The sequence below is a fragment of the Myxine glutinosa genome, chromosome 1, assembly GCF_964187855.1.
Source record: "Myxine glutinosa chromosome 1, kmMyxGlut1.1, whole genome shotgun sequence".
In the NCBI taxonomy this organism is placed as follows: domain Eukaryota; kingdom Metazoa; phylum Chordata; class Myxini; order Myxiniformes; family Myxinidae; genus Myxine; species Myxine glutinosa.
Genome location: NC_136261.1, coordinates 206147137 through 206170038, shown reverse-complemented (window position 1 = coordinate 206170038; position 22902 = coordinate 206147137). Strand labels below are relative to the sequence as shown.

The following is a 22902-nucleotide window of genomic DNA, read 5'->3' as shown; positions in this document are numbered from 1 at the left end:
ACGGGTGTGGGGAACAAGAAGAGGCAAATCTCACTGGAACCAATAGTACATGAACTTGGTGTCAGGAAGGCTGCAGCCCTACCAGGATTCCATGCATTCACGGGAGCAGACCAGACTGGTCGGTTTGCTGGCAAGGGAAAGCTCACATGTTGGCAAGCCCTCAATAGGTGCTCTGTTGAGGTGGTATCTGCGTTTCATGACCTTGGGGCCTCTGAGGAGCTGAGAGCTGACACAGAAAGTGACATTGAGGCATTTGTATGCCAGCTGTATGAGCCTCGTACTACAGTTGTGGATGTGGGCAAGCTGAGGTGGAGACTGTTTACCAAGAAACAGCTAGAGGCACAGAAGCTGCCACCAACACGGGGAGCTTTACATGAAGCCATTGCTCGTGCACATTTCCAGGCCATGGTGTGGCATCAGGCTGATGTACCGGACCCCCAGCTTCCACAACCAACAGAACATGGATGGAGAGCAGAAGGAGATCAGCTGGTGCCCATCACAACCAAGGACCCTCCAGCCCCAGCTGCCATCACACATCTAATCAAATGTAACTGCAAGAAGACCCAATGCATGTCTCACTGCTCATGCAGGTCTCAGCATCTCAACTGTTCTGAGATGTGTATGTGTGGGGCAGATGAAGAGGTGTGTGGTAACACGGGTCAGGAGCGCCCCATGGGAATCGATAACACTGATGATGAGGAGGATGGAGATCCTTCAATGTAACAATGAACACTGCCAACTAAAAATATTGCACAAAGACATTATAAGTGTACATTTGAACACTAAAGTCCAGCCTTTATGTGATTTAGAAGTGAAAATGATGGAAAAAAATATATATATGTGTTGGCATAAGTGCGTGAAAATCCAAGATGGCTGCCATAAGAACCCTTTTGATCATATGTAGGTGTATAAATGTGTGTTTATTGGATTAAGTATCCGCAAATATGTACATTTGGACACCAAAATTAACACTCTAGGTCATTTAGAAGCCAAGATAATGACAATTTCGGTTTTCAACAAACGCCATTTTGATAATCCAAAATGGCCGCTATAAAGAACTTGAAAAAAATGGAGACATATTTTTTCTACAACTTCTATCATCCCTAAAGACAACCCAACCAGTGTCCACAAATTAACATTTGAATTCAACGGGAAAACATTGGCCCCCCCACTACATGTGCTATGCAAGAAAGAAATGTTGTCATATTGATGTGGCAGTGCTTTGATGCCTGCCATGTGTAAAATCTTTGGGATGGATATGCAGCAATTTCAGGAGCTGTGAATTGACATCTTCATCATCTATAAATAAAACGCCAACATCATGTTACTTGAGTAGTTCAAGGAGAAGAGAAGGTGGGCACAGCCAGAGATGAGATTGCTGCTACTCTTCCTCAAATAAACTGTGAACCGTATCTGTCCTGTCCCTTACACGAGCCAGACTAAACATGCTGATTTAAAAACCTCACTTACTGACAGTTTCATCCAGAGCAGAAAGATTTCATACCTGAAAAGAGCCCATGATGTTATGCCACTAAAGGTGTTCAGAGGTTATGTTTTCACCTTTCTCCGTTTGTTTGCCTATCTGTCTGCCTAACTGTGAGCAGGATATCTCAAAAAATTAGGGATGGATTCAGAAAAAATTTGGTGGACTGGTTGGGTGTGTACAACAACAACAACAGACATTTTAAGGCCATTTTCCCTGCTAGAGCGGGGGTTCGCCTTGCGGGCCCCATGACAATCTTCTCCATTTTGCCCTATTTCCTGCATCTCCCCTTGTTAACCCCCTTGCCCGCATTTCTTCTTCCACCACCTTTAGCCAAGTCTTTCTCGGTCTTCCCTGTCCTCTACTTCCTTCTACATTCATTTCCATCACTCTTCTCAACCAGTCACTTTCATCCTTCCTCAACACATGACCAAACCATCTCAACCTGTTTCTCTTCACAGCATCAATCACAGGCTCTATTCCCATCATCTTTCGCAATTCATCATTTGTCTTTCTCTCTCTCAACGATACTCCGCACATCCACCGAACCATTCGCATTTCCACCCTTTCCAGCCTTCGTTGCTGCTCTACGTTCATGTAATAAGGATAAATTGATTATATTTTGATGAAGTTCCAGATCCAGATACTGGAATTTTTAAAGTGATTCTTCACAATGGAGGGATAGGGCCAAAAACGATATATAGCACGATATCTCAAAAAGTTGTGGACGGATTATGACAAAACTTGGTGGATGGGTTGGTTGGGCGACAAGAACAAGTGGATCCGATTTTGGTTCAGGTCCGGATGCAGATCCGGCCTATCAGTGGATACAAAATGTACACAACCCTATCAATGGTCACAATTGCAAGAGCTAGCAGCTCGGCTAATCCTCGAGATTGTATCGTGGTGATATGAAGTCTTTTCGACCATCGAGGTACGAGGCTACCGGCACATCATTCCTTGCCTAAAGGCAGTTAGACTTCTGGGACAGTGTTAAGATCCGAGCTCACGGCAGCACGAGGTCTTTTGGTTTCAGCGTCCACAAAGTTTATTGAATTTAAGGTGAGAATTCCACATCTTCAACGCTGACATGCAACCTTTCTGCGATTTTACATGCAATCCGGTGATTCCCCAAATTTCCAATTTAAGCACATTCAATGTCTGCTTCAGTGAGAGCAGCTGGTTCCATGTGAAATGTTCAAGATTGCTCATCAATTCAGATGACTGAACTATTGACTGACTGATGAAATACACAACTACGAGGTCCATGAAAGAAATTCCTCACTATGTGCAAACAGTCTCCTCTGAATTCCAGCTGATTTGATGTTCTCGACTTCTCGTCTCTAACTAACTTCATAACACAACTCCATTTGGTGGCTTGGTTATTATACAGCACAAAGACATTTCTGCAGTGATTCCATGATAAATATTCCATGGTATATTTCAACCAAGCGCATGTCTTTCGTTTGACCAAATAATTAAGTTTTGACCAAGTAAATAAAGTAAATGCCATTTGGTCCATCACGCCTGTGCCATATGCATTTCCGAGCACCCTCCCAGATGGCACATAGTGCATTTTATACAGCTAGCTGCAAACATGGAATTTGGCCAAGGTAAAGATTTTTGAAAGTTTTCTAAAATATCTCCATTTCTAAAATATTTATAAAATCTCGAAGATATCTCTTATCTTCCCCCATCCAAAACCTTGATCTTTTCTACCCCTGTTAATTCACCCCAGATCCACTTTTCTGAAATACCGACTTCTTTCCTGGAAGTCCGAGCTCTGTCCATGTGTTTTTTTTACCTCTCCCACCCCCACTCCCCTTCCCACGCCTCCTCCCCCCAAGCCCTCTACCTCCCTCAGATCTCCCGATGTCCTTGCTCTCAAATGTTGTACTTGTGTGCTTTCCCTCTCTCTCCCCATCTTGTCTCCCGCTCCCTTTATTTCGTCTTATGTGTCCGTTTGTTTTTTTTGTCATTAATGTTAGCTCTTACACGAGCCTCGATCTTGTATCCAAAAAATTAAATAAAAATGTGCACAACCCAAATTGAGACGGAACAGATAGCTTTATGTTCCCATCAGAAGGGCAGCACGCTATGTGATGCAGTGCCTGCTACTATCACCGAGACGAAACTAAGTTCTCATGCAGGAGCGAATCAGAAAGTACCACTGATGTAGAGTGTGATCGGCTTGCTTGGCAGTCCAACAATAGCGCCCGATCCTGTCCTGACGCGAAATTCGTAGGTCACATCCTGTGAAAAAATGCAGAAGAGTGCAGGATCAAGACAGTGCAAATAATTGTATCATAATCCAGCACATTTTGTGTGAATGATGTTTTGTCTCAACTGCCAAGATCAGAATGTCTGTTCTGGTTCTGGAACCAGGTCAAACTGAAAGGAATCCGCTCATGTTCATTATAACATATCAGAAGATGAGTACAGATCCTGTCATAATTGTTAATTTAGCTAAATATTGCCCAACTCTGAGAGAATGAGCAGCGAATTTGATTGGTCAAGATGGCGTAAAATGGTGTCATATTTTGTGCAAGTAGTACTGAAGTGGTGTTTTTGGAAGTTCCAAGAAGGCGATGTGTGTTCTACAGTGTTCAAGTAAATAAAATTAAGATTTTAAAGGTCGTAGAAAAAAAATTCGGAAGTTTACCACCAATGACGCAGTGGCTATTACATCACCTTATCGAACACGTTACATTAGTTATCTGTGCCTGTTGTTTATGTCCTTTAGGACGTCTCTTAAACCAGTAAGTTTCCTGTTTGGAATGATTTTCAATTTTGTTTGACTGCCAGACAGGCAGACAGAGTAATCCAATTGCTTAACCTTCTTGTGGACAACCTTTTGGACAGACTTTTTGACAATACTTTTTGACAAAACGTTTTGACAAAACTTGTGGACAAACTTGCAGACAAACCTATGGACAAACCTTTGTTACGTGCTCCTCCCCAAACCCCGGTCACGGTGTACCTCCGAGCCCCGAGAGGAGTCACGGCAGAAAGATGTGTTATTCTGTATGCCAAGGATCAATGGTGAAACCACACCAATTGTTACCAACAAACAAGTATTGTATTAAGGTCACACAAGAATAACAGTACAAAAACAATAGTAATCAATTGTACAACAAATATATCCTTCCTAGGATGGTACCATCAGTTTCGTAATATATAACTCACTGTGCTCCAAGTGAGCGAAAAGAACATCCCCAATGTCTCTCTCCCGGCTTCAAGCCAAAGTTGAATCCGGCTTCAAGCCAAAGTCGATCCACTCCAGTGATCGTCCGTACGATGTCGTATCGAGACCAGAATCCCGTTGGGTTGACAGTCACAGTCCCGCTGCCAAAGCTGCGCCAAAGCGCCCTCAAGGCGACTGGGAAATCACCTTCAGGTATAGACGTTTGACGGCTCTCAATCGGCGAACCGCAGATTTCCACTCAAAAGCCACGTTACACACACACACACCCAAATTAACGTCTGGATGCGGTGAGAATGGTTGAAGCAAAGTGAAAAACCTTGAGCGATGCGCAAAGCGCGTGAGTCAAAATGGCCGACGGCCCGTTCTCGAGGCGTAACGGCACTACGATGATTCTCCTCGGAATCAACCGCAAAACCTGACACGCAGGTTGATCTGTCACAGTGATAACTACTCTGTCGCAGGAATCCCTTTCCCGGGAAACCCAAAGTTCACTCGTGACCCTCGTTCGTCAATTGTTCGCTCCAGACCTCGAAGCAGCTCGGCTTCTTGTCCGACTCACTCGCTCCGCCTTCTTCTCCTCCTCCTCCTCTTCGTCGTTGTCCGGTCCCGGTTTCATTTAAAACATTAACTTTTTTACCTTTTGAAAATAGTAACCTCTATTTCCTTTAAACGACAACAATAATAGCACATGGAATCAAAAATGTTTACAGTGGATGAAAACCACAACAACGGAAGTGACGAATCCATAACACCTTGCAGACAAACTTATGTACAAAACTTGCAGACAACCTTTTAGGCAAAACTTTTTGACAAAACTGCAGACAAAACTGCAGACAAAACTTGTGGACAAAACTTGCAGACAAACTTCCAGACAAAACTTGCAGACAAAACTTGTGGACAACTTTTTGGACAAATCTTTTTGACAAAACTGTGAACAAACCTTGTGGACAGAGTTGCACCCAAACTTTCAGACAAATTTAAAGACAAAGTTTGTGGATAAAACCATTTTCAAAAGGTACCTACACATCAATCATGTCTTTAATTAAAGTGTGAGTTTTTGAAAAACAGAAAAAGAAGATGGCTGCTACTAAAGCTGTTAAATACACATTCATATCCATTAAACTCGATTCAAAGCATGTCAAAATTGGACGTTTTTGCGAGAAAGCTGGAGTGACAAACAAATTAATAATTTTACACAAATCCCCTGAAATGGGAAACTTCTGACTAAACTTCTGACTAAATTCTGACGAAACTACTTTAAACTAGTAAACTTCTAAACTAGTAAAGTAAACTAAACTAGTAAACTTCAATGTAGTTTCTTGTTACAGATGTATGTATGTAACGTTTTGTGAATCAAAGGTAGATACAACAGCTGCCCCTGTCTGTGTGATGTTACCAGTCAATGCAGAATTCTACAAAGTTTATTTTAGGGATTTCGTACACTTCCGTAAGTGATAACCCCCACCTGTGACAATCCCACCAACACAGTTTCAGTCTCCAGCAATCCTTCCCTCAGCACTCTCCATTCCCTTTCTTTTCCATCATGGATTTCTCCCACCTCCTTCCCCTCTACCACAAAGCTGTAGGACCTAGGCTGTGGACCACATTCTAATCCTTCAGATTGCCAGCTCAGCAGCACAGTCTCATCAGAGGCACTTCCAGAGAGGTTGCAAGGAGGCCCAAGGGAACGAGGAGGAGGCGGTGAAGGAACAGGCCTAGCTGGGTGAGTGAAGGAGAGAAGAAGAGAGAACATGGATGTAAGCGATGGGGAGAGGCAACTTAACTGTGGCACAAAGGGGATGTAATAATAGCAAGCCATGGAAAGCTTTATTTTTATACCCTCATACATATAAATCTTATCTGGAATAATCCATATTTACTCATCATAAGCAATCAGCAGACGACAATTTCCTGCATGAAAATGCACACTGACTTAGGCCTCGGCTGTAACCTGTGGCTCCACAAATAGAGAAGGCAATACATACTTGCGGACACAATGTTGCTGAATGGACCACTTCCGTATGCATTCCGTGAAAGAACACTGAAGTCATAACTTTCTCCGGGTTCGAGTTCTTTGAGTTCCAGCCATGATGTCTTTCCCCAGCTTCCCCAGTTTCCATTTCTCTTCTGCAGCTTAAGTACATTTCCCAATAACTCCAGGTTCTGCCATGCCCAACCTCCATCCCTTGTTCTTTTCACCCTATAGTGGAAAGACAAATTGGTGTTACAAACCATTATATCTGCGGCATAGTCAAGGAGCAGGATGGCCAACTTTATGGCCATTATTATGTAATTTTGAAGCAAGTTTACAATACTCTATCAGAATCCCAATGGCAGCTTAATGCTGATACAACTGGATGTTCTTGCCAGGTGTTCACTCCAATGATCAATACATCAGTGACAGGCGGCAATTTCTACACCAATGTGAGTGTTGTGTTTTCATCAGCCAATCATAGCAGGTATTGCTAGACAGTGTAGGGGTTTGTTTTGGTGTCAGATTCACACATCAGCTGATTATTGTGATGCAACCTGGTAAGGCCTTTCCAATGTGAATGCATTCTGAGACAGTTTATTGGATGCATTAGAGCCGTGGTTCTTAACCTGGGTTCGACCGAACCCCAGGGGTTCAGTGAGCCAGTCTCAGGGGTTCGGCGGAGGTCCTCTGAAACGCATTGCATTTTTATTTTATTTTAAAGTTTTGTATCAATTTTGAATCTATGTGTAATTACGCTTATTATTAATACTAGGGCATGCCCGTACTATATCTATATCTAAAATTATATCCCCCCCCCCTCTATTTACATGAAATGGTTTGGTCCAAAGCGAACGGCTTGCGAGTACGGTGACAATCCCCCCCCTCTATTTACATGAAATGGTTTGGTCCAAAGCGAACGGCTTGCGGAGTTTGGTAAAGAAATCGCCATAGCGTGCACAAACGCGCAGGAAAGCGAAAGAATCGCAAATTAGTTTTAATTAGTTTTAAAACATAGTTTAACGCCAACATAGCGGCAACATAGTTTGCCAACGTGAAATAAATGAATACGCTCTCAAATGTGCCGTCCGAGGCAGAGTCTGTTCGCCACGTTCGGCACACGTGATAACTCGCTGCTCTCTGATTGGTTGAATCGTTTTTTGGACATAGCTCGGTAACTACTTGTCCGATTAATATGAAACCTTGAAAAGGCACATCCTCGGGTCCCCAGCAATATACCTGGCAAGTTTAAAGTATATCGGACCCGTGGTTGTCGAGAAACAGCGGTCACAGACAAACATACAAACATACATACACACAGAGATTACTGGAATTATAGATAGATTATTATTATTTTGCTATGTATGTTACGAACGAATGGAAATGTTATTTGTAATTGTATTCCCATCCCATTCATGGTTTCTCTGGTCTGTGTTTAAAATAAGTTGTTTCACACTGACTGTAGTAAGTTGAATCAATGAGCAACTTGCTAATTATTCTGTTGATGGTGCTTACTTGCTTACTTACTTACTGGATTTTGGACTTTGCAGGTGTTCGGAAATTCCAGTGAATAGCCTCGATTAGCTTGCCGTGTGCCGTGCGTCATTGGTCGCGCCTTACTTTGGAGTTACTGATTAATTGAGGAGTAAGTTGGAAATGTTTGTGGATATGCAGGGCAGGATCAGAATTAAATTAAAGTCAAAAGTGGATGGTGATTATAAAATATGATTGAATTACTCAGAAAATTAGGTGGAGGTGATATAACTCCTTTGGTCACAATTCAAAACTAACAATTCGCAGTTTTCTATGTAATATTATAATGGGATTTGAGGTGACATAGAGTTGAGTAGATAATAAATCACGTCATCGTAACTATAAGTTATGTTTTCTTCGTTAAAATTTCTCAGTTTTCAGAGGGGTACTGATTATATTTAAGCATGTTCCTTTTTTATTTTTTGTCATATAATTATTTGCCCGAACTCAATTAAGATCAGTTTGTTACTTTTTTCTTTTTTTTGCAGTATGTCGAGCAAAAAAAGGAAGTGGTCGGAGGATTACATGCGGTACGGGTTCACGTGTTTGACGGAACGGGACGGAAGTCAGCGTCCTCAATGCATGCTTTGCAATGTCAAGTTGAGCAACTCCAGCATAGCACAAGCAAAACTACGGGAACACTTCAAAAAACTGCACGGTGAGGGGCAGTACAAAGATGCAACGCTGGACGAATTCAAATTGAAGAGAGTCCGATTCGACCCAAGTGCTACCTTGCCCACTCTCGGCTTCGTTCCAATTGACAAACCGATCCTCACCGTGTCGTATGAAGTTGCGTACCTGATCGCAATGCAGGGCAAACCACACACCGTTGGTGAGACACTCATCAAACCGGTTGCGTTGAAGATGGCCAACATCATGCTGGGAAAAGCTGCTGAAAACAAGTTGTCTCTCGTTCCACTCTCAAATGACACCATCAGATGCAGAATCGACGACATGAACGACGACATCCTCGCCCAGGTAGTTGCAGATTTAGTCGCAAGCCTGACGAAATTCAGCCTTCAACTCGACGAGACCACCGATGTTTCGAATTTGAGCCAGCTCATCTTATTTGTGCGTTATGTCAAAGGAGGCGAGATCAAGGAAGACTTTCTGTTCTGCAAGCCTCTCACAACAACGACAAAGGCAGCTTACGTGAAGAAGCTTGTGGACGACGTCTTCAGAAGCAATGGCCTCTCGTGGAACATGGTGTCTGCAGTTTGCTCGGATGGAGCTCCAGCCATGCTGGGATGCAACTCCGGTTTTGGAGTGCTGGTGAAGGCCAATGCACCACACATCATCGTCATGCACTGCGTCCTGCACAGACACGCACTGGCATCAAAAACCCGGCCTCCAAAACTGGTCAATGTTCTGAAAATCGTCGTTGAACCTGTGAATTACATGCGAAGCCATGCTCTGAATCATATCGCATCTTCAAAGAGCTGTGCAATGAAATCGGCTCTGAATTCGAAGTCCTTCTCGACCACTCTAACGTTCGATGGTTATCACGAGGGAAGGTAGTGAGCCGTGTTTTTGCCTTGCGTGTAGAATTAGCCCTGTTTTTGCGAGAACACCAGCATTGCCATGCAACACACTCCCAAGAGTGAGAGTTCATCCTCGCCTTGGCGTACTTGGCTAACATCTTCGACGCACTCAATCATCTGAATTGCCAGATGCAGGGCGGTGGAGTGAATGTCATAGAATCTGAAGAAAAGCTGAGCACTTTCCGAAAGAAGTTACCATTGTGGAGGCGGCGAACAGAGAACGACAACTTCGCGAACTTTTCGCTACTGGACGAGTGCGTGAGCGGGATCGAAGATGAGTCTGAAGTTGGAGGCACTGCTGTACCAGGGGAGCTGAAGCAAGCGATTGCCACACACTTGTATGAGCTGGGAAAGTCATTCGACGGCTACTTCCCCGACCAAGAGCAATACCCAGCATGGGTGCGGCAGCCGTTTACTTTTGACGTTTCAACGGCAGATGTCAACGACCAATACCACGATGACCTCATCAAACTTCAGCAGAGCCAGACTCAACAACAACTCTTCAGCACAACAACGCTCTCAACGTTTTGGTGCCGCCAAATGGAAGGGTATCCTCACATCGCTAAAATTGCCCTTGAGATCCTCACGCCGTTCGTTACAACGTATCTCTGCGAGCATGCGTTTTCGAAACTGGTGGACATTAAAACAAAGAAAAGGAGCAGGCTTGCGTGCGAAAATGATTTGCTGGTGGCCCTTGCCAAAACAAAACCACGCATTCCCCAGATCGCCTCCCGAAAAGAACAGAAAACGCATTAAGATGCAATTCTTCTTAATTTTTTTTGGTCAAATTGGAGGGGTTCCACGAGTGTTCGGTGGGTTTCGTTAGGGTTCGGCGCCTTTAAAAAGGTTAAGAACCACTGCATTAGAGTCAAGCACCACCAGTAAAACATGACGAAGAAAAAAAACATCAGACCAAGAGGACACCAAAGCAATGAAATTAAATTTCTGCAACCAATCGGGTAATGTATCAGTGATAGAATTGCAGATGTGATGTTTCGCTGGTGCTGATCAAACACCTTGAAATGTGGTGGTGATTATTGGTGACCAGGCTTTTTGGTTTATTTTAGGAGGTGGGCAGCACTCTATGTTATGTATTAAAAAGTCCCCCAGGCATCAAGATTGAGGTGCATGGTGCAGGCCATTAAATATTTCTTTGCTTTGCCATGCTCAACATTGTATCTCCCCATTCTCAGTTTTCTCATTTTAATTAACCTCCTCCCACTCCCCCAAAACAAGTGGTTGTACCCCCAAACGCAAGTCGGGGACCACATCTTCCCAATTCTTCCCTGCTGCCCGGATTCGTCAGGGCAGCGCAGTCACGGTCAGATTGTTCTTTGTCTTTCTTATCTATATCTATATCTATCTATCTATCTTTCTATCTATCTATCTATCTGTCTCTCTCTCTCTCTCTCTCTCTCTCTCTCTCTCTCTCTCTCTCTCTCTCTCTGAGTATGCTGAAGGCATGGCAAGCGGTTCCTGTTCGCCGTGACAACAGGAACTATTCTCTTGAGCTGTTTTTAAACGAGCCCATCTTTCTAAACCCCATATTTGAAGGGGTCTGCAGTAACCGTGCTTTTATGCAAAAGTTTATCGACGTTGGATGCATCAAGGTTAAACATCTCAGAACCCCTTTTCCTTACAAATGGAAGCCAGCTGCTGACATTGCTGTAGCCACCGGAGTTCGATCCATTCGAGTCATAGGAAGGATCTTTTCTGTGATCCTGCGTTTTTTCAAGGGAACAGGGCTAAAATGGGCCCCACAGGCGGAAGCTAGCCCTTCTTTATCCGAATTTCTCTTTCCTAGACTTCTACTTCATTTTCAGGGCTTCACCTCTTTTCATTTGATGGAGAAATCTTGTGTTTATGCTCTGTGTGTTTTAACCCTTGTTCATGATAGACCCGCAGAACCACAAGCGCACTGGGGGAGAATGTTCCGGACCACTCCTTTCACCACCATCAATTGGCTTACTATGTACAAGGCCCCCATCGCCAAGCGCTCCGGAGACTTACAATGGCGGCTGGCGCACTACATTTTACCATCAAATGTTTTATCGCATCGCATATGTTCCGATAACACGGAATTATGTCCGTTTTGCGGTGCGACGGAAACCATTTCTCACATTTTTGTTGATTGTCCTCGGTTGGCACCCCTTTTTACAGTTTTATCGCGTGTGGTCCGGGGGCTTGGCCTAATTTTTACGCATTGTGTTTTTATCTTCGGTTTCACCACTTCCCGCCTGTGTAAAGATGAGTGCCTTTTAGCCAACTATTTGTCTTCTGAAGCAAAACTTGCCATATACTTGTCGAGAAAACACAGGATGCAAAATGCCTGTAATTCTGCTGATGATGCTGTTCACCTCTTTAAAGCCTTCGTCACATCGCGTGTAAATCTTGAGTTTCAATCGAATGATTGCACAGTGTTCTCACAACGGTGGTGTGTCAAGGCATCCTTATGTCAACTGGCTGATGGTTCTCTTGCAATGAATTTATGATTTATCTTGTCTCCCATTTTAAACTTGTACAGCCATCGCCTTGAATTGTTTTTTTGGGTTTTTCACTGTGAACAATGTTTTCCTGGCAACAAACGGGGACAAATGTCGAATGTTTCTCTCTCTCTCTCTCTCCCTCTCTCTCCCCCTCTCTCTCTCTCTCTCTCTCCCCCTCTCTCTCTCTCCAAATTTGTGGGGGGGGGGGGGGGGGGGGGGGGGTTACAGCTCGACCCGGGGGTAAATGAGTAACCTGATCACCGCTGTAGCCCCAGAAAGCTTGCAACTCCAAAGCTTCATACAGATGGAGAACCTACAAGATGGGGCACCTGCAAGATGGATGACCTGCAAGATGAATAACCTGCAACATTGCGTGCCTGCAAGATGGCGCACCTCCAAGATGGAGCACCTCCAAGATGGAGCACCTGCCCATTACGATCGGCCTTTTTTCAACACCTCTGGAGTGGCTCACAAGTCCCCAAGTTCATCAAGGAAAACATATCTGAAAAGTGTTATGATGTAATGCGTTCACAAACATTCCTCCAGCAGTGAACATGGTGACGTGTTACATGGTGCATTCAGAAAGGAACACGGATGCTCTGTCGCTCCCGGCTATTGGTTGTGCGAGGTTTGTCTCCTGGTCTGTCCATTTGGATCGCATTGGGATCACCAATAAAAAAAAAAAAAAAAAAAAAAGTCAGTCAGTCTGTCAGTCTCTCAGTCTCTCAGTCTCTCAGTCTCAGTCTCTCTCTCTCTCTCTCTCTCTCTCTCTCTCTCTCTCTCTCTCTCTCTCTCTCTCTCTCTCTCTCTCTCTCTCTCTCTCTCTCCCTCCCTCCCCCCCCCCCTTTCTCAATTTTTCACTTTATTTAATCAAACGCTTAATTTGCTCTTGATGTGTTCATAGTTCTTGTGTGAGCATTTCCTTTAAAATTGTTTGTGGTTTCTGTTTGTGTCCTCACCTTTGGTTGGTAAAATTTTTATACTTGCTGATTTCTTTTGAATATCCTTTGTTCTTTTTTGGTGTGTTTATGATCCTTATACAATGTTTCTTTGAACTCGTTGCTTGGTGTTGCTTGGTTTAACACTGCTTTGTGGAATGGTTTTATACTTTTATAATAAAAAGATACATCAGTCAGTCAGTCAGTCAGTCAATCTGTCTGTCTGTCTGTCTGTCTGTCTGTCTGTCTGTCTGTCTCTCTCTCTCTCTCTCTCTCTCTCTCTCTCTCTCTCTCTCTCTCTCTCTCTCTCTCTCCCCTCGTGTTTTGGCCTTGTAGCTCCGTGCTCGTGGTTTGTATCTCTACCCTCCCCTTACCTCTTCTCACCTTTGTGCCATCTTTTGTGTATCCCCCTTCCACGTTATCATCCCTTCCCCCCTCTTGAGAATGAGGGAGCACACGTGGTGAGACCGGTAAGGGTTCCCTCTTCGGTTTTTTTCGCTTCGTGTTACAAATCATAATACTTTTTTCTGTTTCTTTTTTCGTAAATATTTTTATTTTTCGTTTGTTTACTGGAGCTTTTTAGCTTCATTAACCCTTTTAACCTACTTATAATTTATAAATTATATATTAATATATATATATTATAAATTAATTAACCTATTTATACATTTACCCTTTGTTTAAACGTGCAAACGATGGCGGATAGTTCTCGTTACACGTCTCTTGAAGCGCTAACCCGGAAGCATGGGTTAGTTTGCTCACCTCCGTCGGGAATCGATGTGGAGGCCATTATCCTTGCCGTCGGAGAGTTAATCGGTTTGGATAATGTAAAAGCGGCTTCTCGCATGAATAAACGCGTGGTAATCTTTGTTTCCACTGTGCCCATGGTTGCTCAAATAGTCGAGCACGGGCTCTTCTTTGCTCCCGACGTGTTTGTTCAGGTTTGTCCACTCGACACGCCGGCAGTTCGGGTTTCTCTCTCTAACGCTCCTCCGTTCCTTAAGAACAAAGACCTGGTTACTGAACTAAACAAACTTGGTTCTGTCGTCTCTTCAGTTACTATGGTTCCTGTACGAGGGAAAAATAACCGGTTAAAGCACGTCATGTCCTTTCGTCGTTTTGTTTATACTAGGGCATGCCCGTACTATATCTATATCTAAAATTATATCCCCCCCCTCTATTTACATGCAATGGTTTGGTCCAAAGCGAACGGCTTGCGAGTGGTGACAATCCCCCCCCCTCTATTTACATGCAATGGTTTGGTCCAAAGCGAACGGCTTCCGGAGTTAGGTAAAGCAATCGCCATCGCATGCACAAACGCGCAGGAAAGCGAATGAATCGCAAATTCGTTTTTATTAGTTGTAAAACATAGTTTAACGCCAACATAGTTTGCAAACGTGAAATAAATGAATACGCTCTCAAATGTGCCATCCGAGGCAGAGTGTGCCCGCCACGTTCGGCACACGCGATAGTTCGCTGCTCTCTGATTGGTTGAATCGTTTTTTGGACATAGCTCGGTAAGTAATTGTCCGATTAATATGAAACCTTGAAAAGGCACATCCTCGGGTCCCCAGCAATATACCTGGCAAGTTAAAAGTATATCGGACCCGTGGTTGTCGAGAAACAGCGGTCACAGACAAACAAACGTACAGACAGACAGACAGACAGACAGAGATTACTGGAATTATAGATAGATGATCTTACCGCGTGGTGTAACCTCTTTAAATGCGGTATTGCCCTTCAAGGTCGAAGGTCACACTTATCAGGTCTTTGTCTCCAGAGTCTCTAGTCTGTTTTGAGTGTGGTCAATATGGTCATTTAAAGGACTCGTGCCCGAAAAAGTCCACAGATAGTCACTAGCCTGAATGGTGATGAACAGCAGGGCTCTACTGAGATCGTTGTCGATGATGTAAACAGTATGGATGGTGCTGATGCAAACCCCATTGTAGACAAACAGAGAACCAGGAAAAGAACCCTCTCACCTTCTAGCGACCTCAGCGAGCCTGATAAGGTCTTGGCCGGTCCTCCAACCTTCGCTCAAGTGGTTAGTGAAGGTAATGATGGAGCGCAACCTCCACCTCAGCAGTTGCCTCCAGTTGAGGTAATCCCTCAGCCTCCTCTGCCTTCAGAATCTTTTGAGGGTAATGTGATAAATGCTGAAAATTTATGTGTTGGCCAGACAGCACCTGAGTCTCTCCGGTGTTCTGAGGGAGGTTGAGCCTCCATGTGTGTCCCCTGTTGAAGCTTGTGTTGATTGTGCCACCCACCCCCCCCCCCCCCCCCCCTCTGTGGGGAGTGGTGAGTGTGTCGGAACTAGTGATCTGTCTGTGATCGAATCCTCCATTGAGGCAGCTGAGCGTTGTCAAGCTCATGGTCAGCAGGATGATAGTGCTGAAGTCTCAGATTGTCACGTTGATGAGCCCGTTGCTTCGGCAATGGACTCTCAATACAATGATTGTGACTCTGATGGGGGTTCTTCCGTTGCCTCACCGAGTGATGGTGAGGCCGACTTCTCATCGGAGCATGTCTCTGGAGGCTCTGTCCCTCCTGCTGAAATCATAGATTTCCTACAAAAAACTTACCGTAAAAAGCACGTGAAAATTTGCGATTTCTTCGTTGACACTCACGCCTTCATTAGTGGGGCTCAGGAAGTTGTACAACAATCTGCGGCCCTTCATATTTCTGATCAATCACTGAAAAGACTGAAGAGGTACCTTGTCACAGCAAGGAAAGAATTAAACCTGTAATGGCTGTGTTGCTGCCTATGTTTCTATGAACATAGCAAGCTTGAACATTAATGGTGGGCGCAGTCAGCTGCGTCGGTCCCGAACTGTGCAATTAGCCAGGAGGGAAAATATTGATGTACTTTTATTGCAAGAAACTCGTGCCACTGCAGACTGCATGGCTGATTGGCAGCAACAGCTGATTGGCACTTGGTTTTTTAGTAATACAGACTCTGTGAGTGAGGGTATTGCTTTTTTTGTCAGTTCACGTTTGTCTGTTTCCCCCCCCCATCTTTAAGGAAATCGTACCAGGCTATCTAGCCTCTGTAGAGTTTGAATACAATCAGCAACGATTTATGTTTGTTAACGTCTATGCTCCAAGCGATAGTACAGATAAAGGAACTTTTTTTTAATCAGCCCTTTAATTTCCTGAGACACCTCTCTTCTGATACGTTGTTGTGCTTAGGGGGTGACTTTAACTGTACTTTAAACCCAACTTTAGATAGGAACAGTGCAGAGCCACATCCAGCTTCAAGTAGGCCTCTTTCCAGTATAATTTCACGGCATGACCTCAACGATGTATGGCGGCAACAACACCCAAACCTGCAGCAATTTAGCTGGTGTCGGGTTTTACTAAATCATCTTTCACTTGCTCGTCTTGATAAATTTTATATTCCTAACTCTGCTATCAATCCTGTGACATATACGGCTATTGTCCCTTCTGGTTTCTCTGATCATTCTTTGGTAAAACTGTGCTTTTCTTTTCCTCGTTTCAAACGTCGCACCTTGTATTGGTCTTTTAACACCTCACTTCTGAGCGATCCTTTCTTTAAATCATCCTTTGCGGTTTTTTGGGACAAGGTTGTGTATTTCCAACATCGTTTCCTAAATCTCTGTCAGTGGTGGGACTACAGTCACGTGAAAAAGTAAGTACACCCCATGTAAAGTTTTGACTTTTTCAACATATTTCAACGTACAGCTATTTGATCTTCATTTCCACAATATATGGTAGATAAAGGTGATATAATATAACAAATATCATGAAACATTTACATTTTGTAGTCCATTGTATAATTTAAATAAACATAAACGCAAATTTCGCATGTGGAAAAAGTAAGTACACCCTTGGCTCTAATAGGTGGTATTGCCCCCTTTGGCAGAAACAACCTCAAGTAGGCGTTTCTTATAACTGTCTACCAGTCTCTGACATCGACTCGGATAAATTTTTGCCCACTCCTCCATGCAGAATTCTTTCAGCTGTGCGATATTTGAAGGGTTTCTTGAATGCACAGCTCGTTTCAAATCCCCCCACAACATCTCGATGGGATTTAGATCCGGGCTTTGACTTGGCCATTCCAGAACCCTCCATTTCTTTCTTTTCAGCCATTCCCTGGTGGATTTACTGGTATGTTTAGGGTCATTGTCATGTTGCAAGGTCCACCTTCGGTTGCGCTTCAACTCTCCGACAGATGGCCTCACATTATCCTCAAGCACCCTTTGGTACAATGAAGAATTCATAGTGGATTCTATGATGGTGAGCTGCCCAGGCCCTGATGCAGCAAAGCTGCCCCAAACCATAATATTTCCACCACCATGCTTTACAGTTGGTATCAGGTTCTTGTGGTCAAATGCTGTCTTTGGTTTTCGCCAAACATGTCTTCTGGTACTGTGGCCAAATAGCTCTACCTTTGACTCATCTGTCCAGAGCACATTGTTCCAGAAGTGCTGGTCTTTGCCTAGGTGTTCAATGGCAAACTTTAGTCTTGCCCTGATGTTCTTTCTGGACAGCAAAGGTTTCCTCCTGGCACACCTCCCATGTAGATCAAATTTGTGCAGCCTCTTTCTCATGGTAGACTCGTGCACTTTGACATCAACAGTGGCAAGAGCTACCTGTAGGTCCCGTGATGACATTCTGGGGTTCTTAGAGACTTATTTCAGCATCTTGCGGTCTGCTCTCGGGCTGAACTTGCTGCGGCGGCCTGGCCTGAACAAGTTGGCAGTTGATTGGAATCTTCTCCACTTGTAGATGATCTTCCGGACAGTCGAATGATTGATTTCAAATTGTTTGGAGATCTTTTTAAATCCCTTCCCAGACTCGTAGGCATCTATAACCTTCTTTCTGAAGGCCTCAGAGAGCACTTTTAATCTAGGCATGGTGACGCCGCACACTTCAACAACAAAGAGCAAACCAAACGTCTGAGGTTTAAATAAGACGGGTTCCTCCAAGATCCTCTCTAACGATGTTCTAATCATTTGCACCTGAGCTGGTGCACCTGATTTTAATTTTAAGTATTTGAAGTAGTGATAAATGTGGGGGTGTACCTACATTTTCCACATGCGAAATTTGCATTTATGTTTATTTAAATTATACAATCGACTACAAAATGTAAATGTTTCATGATATTTGTTATATTATATTGCAGCGCGGTGTTATGCACGCGACTTGTCTTGCCAATAAGGGAAGCAACAACGATGCAAACACAAGCGTCTTTATTCAAAGGGTCAAACTATAGCACTGCCGTGCTCGGGGCTGTGTGCCCCGTGTATATCCCGAGGCCACGCCTACCCCTCGGGCGTGGCCGACACCCTCCTGGTGCGCGGAATGATGTCATCGCGCCAGTGAGCCATCGTGTCTGCCACACGCGCCCCCCCCCCCAGAATTCCCGCGCACCTGAAGGGTCAGTTTGCAGGGCAAACGGATGACCCGGCCGAAGCGCCCTCTGGCGGCTGGCGGCGTCTGGGGATGCCGGGATGCCACCGGCTGCTCCTGGAATGGGTGCGGGGTCGGGGGGCGGAGTGCCGGCGGGGTTGGGCGGTGCCGGGGGTCCGCCCGCCGGGGGGCGGCCCCGACACGGGGGCTGAGCCACTGGCGGGGGGTGGTCCATGTCGAGGTGGGCCGGTTTGAGGCGGTCCACGGAAACGCGGTCAGGAGTACCGCCGATGTCCAGGGTGAAGTGCTTCACCCCGGTCTCCAGCACGCGGAAGGGCCCGTCATACGGGGGCCGCAGCGGTGTCCGGTGGGCGTCGTGTCGGACGAACACGTACTCCGCCATGCGAAGCTCTGGGACGACGTGCGTTGGCGGGTGCCCGTGGTGCGCCGTCGGCACCGGGGCGAACCTCTGGGCGGTCTCCTGCAGCGTGGAGCGCTGCTGCACCGCGGACCATGGTGCCGTGGAGTCGGGGAGGAACTCGCCCGGCACCCGCAGCGGTTGTCCGAAGACCAACTCCGCCGCGGATGCGCGCAGGTCGTCCTTGGGCGCCGTCAGGAGGCCCAGCAGGACCCAGGGGAGCCTGTCGACCCAGCCGCCATCGCAGAGGGTGGCCCGGAGCGCGGCCTTTAAGGAGCGGTGGAACCGCTCGCACAGGCCGTTGGCCTGGAGGTGATAGGCCGTGGTACGGTGCAGCTGGACACCGAGCCCCCGCGCGACCGCCTCCCAGAGCTCTGAGGTGAACTGGGGACCGCGGTCGGACGAGATGTCCGAGGGGGCGCCGAACCGGGCAACCCAGGTGGTGATGAACGCCTGCTCGACGTCCGCCGCCGTCGTCGCCGCCAAAGGCACGGCCTCCGGCCACCGGGTGGTGCGGTCCACCATGGTGAGGACGTGGGTGAAACCCCGCGACGGGGGCAGAGGTCCCACCAAGTCCACGTGAACGTGGTCGAACCGACGTTCGGGCACCGTAAACGGGGCCAACGGGGCCTGGGTGTGGCGGTGCACCTTCGCGCGCTGGCACGCGAGGCACGTCCTGGTCCAATCGCGGACGACCTTCCGGAGGCCATGCCAGACGAACTTGTCGGCGACCAGCCTCTGGGAGGCCTTCGTGCCCGGGTGGGACAGGCCGTGGATGGCGTCAAAAACCCGGCGCTGCCAGCCTGCGGGCACGATGGGGCGAGGCCGCCCGAGGGAGACGTCGCACAAGAGGGCCGTGCCTGCGCCGTCGAATGGCACCTCGGTGACGCGGAGGCCCGTGACGGCGGTCCGCAAGGCCTGGACGTCGGGGTCGGTGGTCTGGTCCGCCGCCATCCGGGCATAGTCGATGCCGAGGTGGACCGCGTGGGCGACGGACCGGGAAAGGCAATCCGCCACCGGGTTGTCCTTCCCCGCGACGTGCCGGATGTCCGTTGTGTACTCGGACACGGCCGTGAGGTGACGTTGCTGCCGGGCCGACCACGGCTCGGCGACCTTGGCCATCGCGAAGACCAGAGGCTTGTGGTCGACAAAGGCCGTGAACGCACGGCCCTCGAGCAGATGGTGAAAGTGCCTGACTGCCAGGTGAAGCCTGAGCAACTCGCGGTCGAAGGTACTGTACCGGCGTTCGTGCGGGCGGAGGTGCCGGCTGAAAAACGCCAGCGGTTGCCAAGCTCCGTGCACCCATTGCTCGTGCACCGTGCCCACCGCGTAGTCCGACGCGTCGGTGGTGAGGGCGATCGGTGCATTGGGCGCCGGGTGCGCGAGCATGGTGGCGTTAACCAGGGCGAGCTTCGCGCCCGCGAATGCCGCGTCCATCTGCTCGGTCCAAGCGACGTCACCTGTGCCCGGCTTCCCCCGGAGGGCTTCGTGCAGGGGGCGCAGGAGCTGGGCGATGCGGGGCAGGAAATGGTGGTAAAAGTTTACCATGCCCAGGAACTCCTGGAGCCCCTTGATCGTGCGGGGGCGCGGAAACCCCTTGACCGCATCCACCTTTGCTGGTAAGGGGATGGCCCCATGCCTGGTGACGCGGTGCCCCAAAAAGTTGATCTCGGCGACGCCGAACCGGCACTTGCCGGGGTTCACGATCAGGCCATGCTGGCCCAGGCATTCGAAGAGCGTGCGGAGATGGCGGAGGTGCTCTTCGCGGGACGCGCTGGCGACGAGGATGTCGTCCAGGTAGACATAGACGAAATCCAGGTCGCGCAAGACGCTGTCCATCAGACGTTGGAACGCCTGAGCCGCATTCTTCAAACCGAAGGGCATCCGAAGGAATTCAAAGAGGCCGAATGGCGTAATGACGCCCGTCTTCGGATGTCCTCCGGCCTGACGGGGACCTGGTGGTAGCCGCGTATGAGGTCCACCTTCGAAAAGCAGGACATGTTCGCCAACCGGGCGGAAAAGTCCTGGATTTGGGGAACCGGGTAACGGTCAGGGGTGGTGGCATCGTTGAGGCGTCGGTAGTCCCCGCACGGCCGCCATCCCCCGCCAGGCTTCGGCACGATGTGTAGCGGCGACGCCCAAGCACTCTTGGAGCGCCGCACGATGCCCAGCCGCTCCAGTGTAGCGAACTCCGCTCTCGCCACCGCGAGCTTCGTTGGTTCGAGGCGGCGGGCCCGGGCGTAGACCGGTGGCCCGACGGTGGGTATGTGATGTTCCACACCGTGCTTTATGGCCACCGCCGAGAAGGTGGGCCGTGTGAGGGCCGGGAACTTGGCGAGGAGGCGGGTGAACTCGTCCGCTGCCGGAAGCGTACAAACTAACCTCGCTGGGACCGAACCGCTCAGCAAGCCGCTTGGCGAGCCGCTTGGTGAGCCACTCAGTGAGCCGCTCAACGAGCTGCTCAGCGCGTAAGCAAGCGAGCTGAACGTTTCAGCCTGGACAAGGCGTCTGTTATTCACATCTACCAACAACCTGTTTGCACAGAGGAAGTCCGCACCGAGCAATGCCATGGGGACACTAGCGGTTACGAACATCCACGTGAAGTGTTGCCCTCCAAAGCGCAGGGAGAGGCAGCGCTTCCCGAATGTGCGTATGGGTGTTCCGTTCGCGGCAAGCAACGCGGGGCCCCGGCCCGCTTGTCGGACGTAGAGGCAGGGATAATGCTCACCTGTGCACCAGTGTCGCATAGGAAGCGGCGACCGGACAAGGTGTCCGTTATAAAAAGAAGGCTGCTGGAATGGCCGATGCTCAGGGCCGCTACCGAGCGCCGGCTTTGTAGTTTCCCGACTTGCCGAAGGAGCACAGCGGGCAACAATTCCTCGCCTTGTGGCCAAACCTGGCGTGGAAATGGCACCAGGTTTGCGGCAAAGGCGGAGGCCGTGGTTTTCGCGGTGGTGTGTGCGGGGCGTGGCGGCGGCCACGCAGTGTGCATCAGCCTCGAGATCCATGAGGTGCGGTGCATCAGCATCAGGGTCAGCCCCAGGATCCGCGACGGTCGCACCGAAGCTCGCCCGCGTGTCACATGCCGCGAAAAACTTGTCGGCCTCAACGGCCAGCGCTCGGGGTTCCTTTATCTTTGAACCGGCCAACGCGAGGCGTACCTGGGCCGGTAGCTGGCGTAAAAAGAGCGCCCGGAATAAAAAATCCGGTGCTTTGTCCCCCAGTAGCGACAGCATATGGTCCATTCGGACCGATGGTCGCGTGTCGCCGAGGTCGGGAAGGTCCAGGAGACGGTCGGCCCGTTCGTCCTCTGTGAGCCCAAACATGGCGATGAGGCGACGCTTGAGCACCTCGTATCTGTGGTCGGCCGGTGGGTTCCTCAGGACGGACACAACGCGGGCGGCTGTGCCGGGCCCGAGGGCGGCGATGACGTGGAAGTAGCGCGTCTCGTCCGCCGTTATGCCACGAAGCTGAAACTGGGCTTCTGCCTGCATAAACCATATCTCCGCCTGAGCTTCCCAGAACTCGGGGAGTTTCACCGCGACCGTGTTGCTGCTCGTCATGGCGCATTCTGTAGTTTAGCGTCGGCGGAACTAGTCGAGGTCACCAATGTAGCGCGGTGCTATGCGCGCGACTTGTCTTGCCAATAAGGGAAGCAACAACGATGTAAACACAAGCGTCTTTATTCAAAGGGTCAAACTATAGCACTGCCGTGCTCGGGGCTGTGTGCCCCGTGTATATCCCGAGGCCACGCCTACCCCTCGGGCGTGGCCGACACCCTCCTGGTGCGCGGAATGATGTCATCGCGCCAGTGAGCCATCGTGTCCGCCACAATATCACCTTTATCTTTCAATATTGTTGAAATGAAGATCAAATAGCTGTATGTTGAAATATGTTGAAAAAGTCAAAACTTTACATGGGGTGTACTTACTTTTTCACGTGACTGTATGCTA

The 22902-nt window shown here is 48.0% G+C and overlaps 2 protein-coding genes across 2 annotated transcripts in view; one reads left to right on the top strand and one right to left on the bottom strand.

Annotated features, from left to right (window-relative positions):
• LOC137433023 (uncharacterized) overlaps positions 1-22902 on the bottom strand; it is a 134870-nt gene that overhangs the window by 16682 nt on the left and 95286 nt on the right. The window contains exons 11-13 of the mRNA XM_068125412.2: positions 6674-6888; positions 6154-6407; positions 3652-3736 (exon numbers count right to left, since the gene is read on the bottom strand). Of these exons, the coding sequence (XP_067981513.2) occupies positions 3652-3736; positions 6154-6407; positions 6674-6888 (554 nt within the window). The remainder of the gene's footprint in view (positions 1-3651; positions 3737-6153; positions 6408-6673; positions 6889-22902) is intronic.
• Positions 421-22902, top strand: part of LOC144890870 (uncharacterized) — a 946020-nt gene continuing 923538 nt past the window's right edge. The window contains exon 1 of the mRNA XM_078772771.1: positions 421-642. The gene's annotated coding sequence lies outside the window, so the exon portion shown is untranslated. The remainder of the gene's footprint in view (positions 643-22902) is intronic.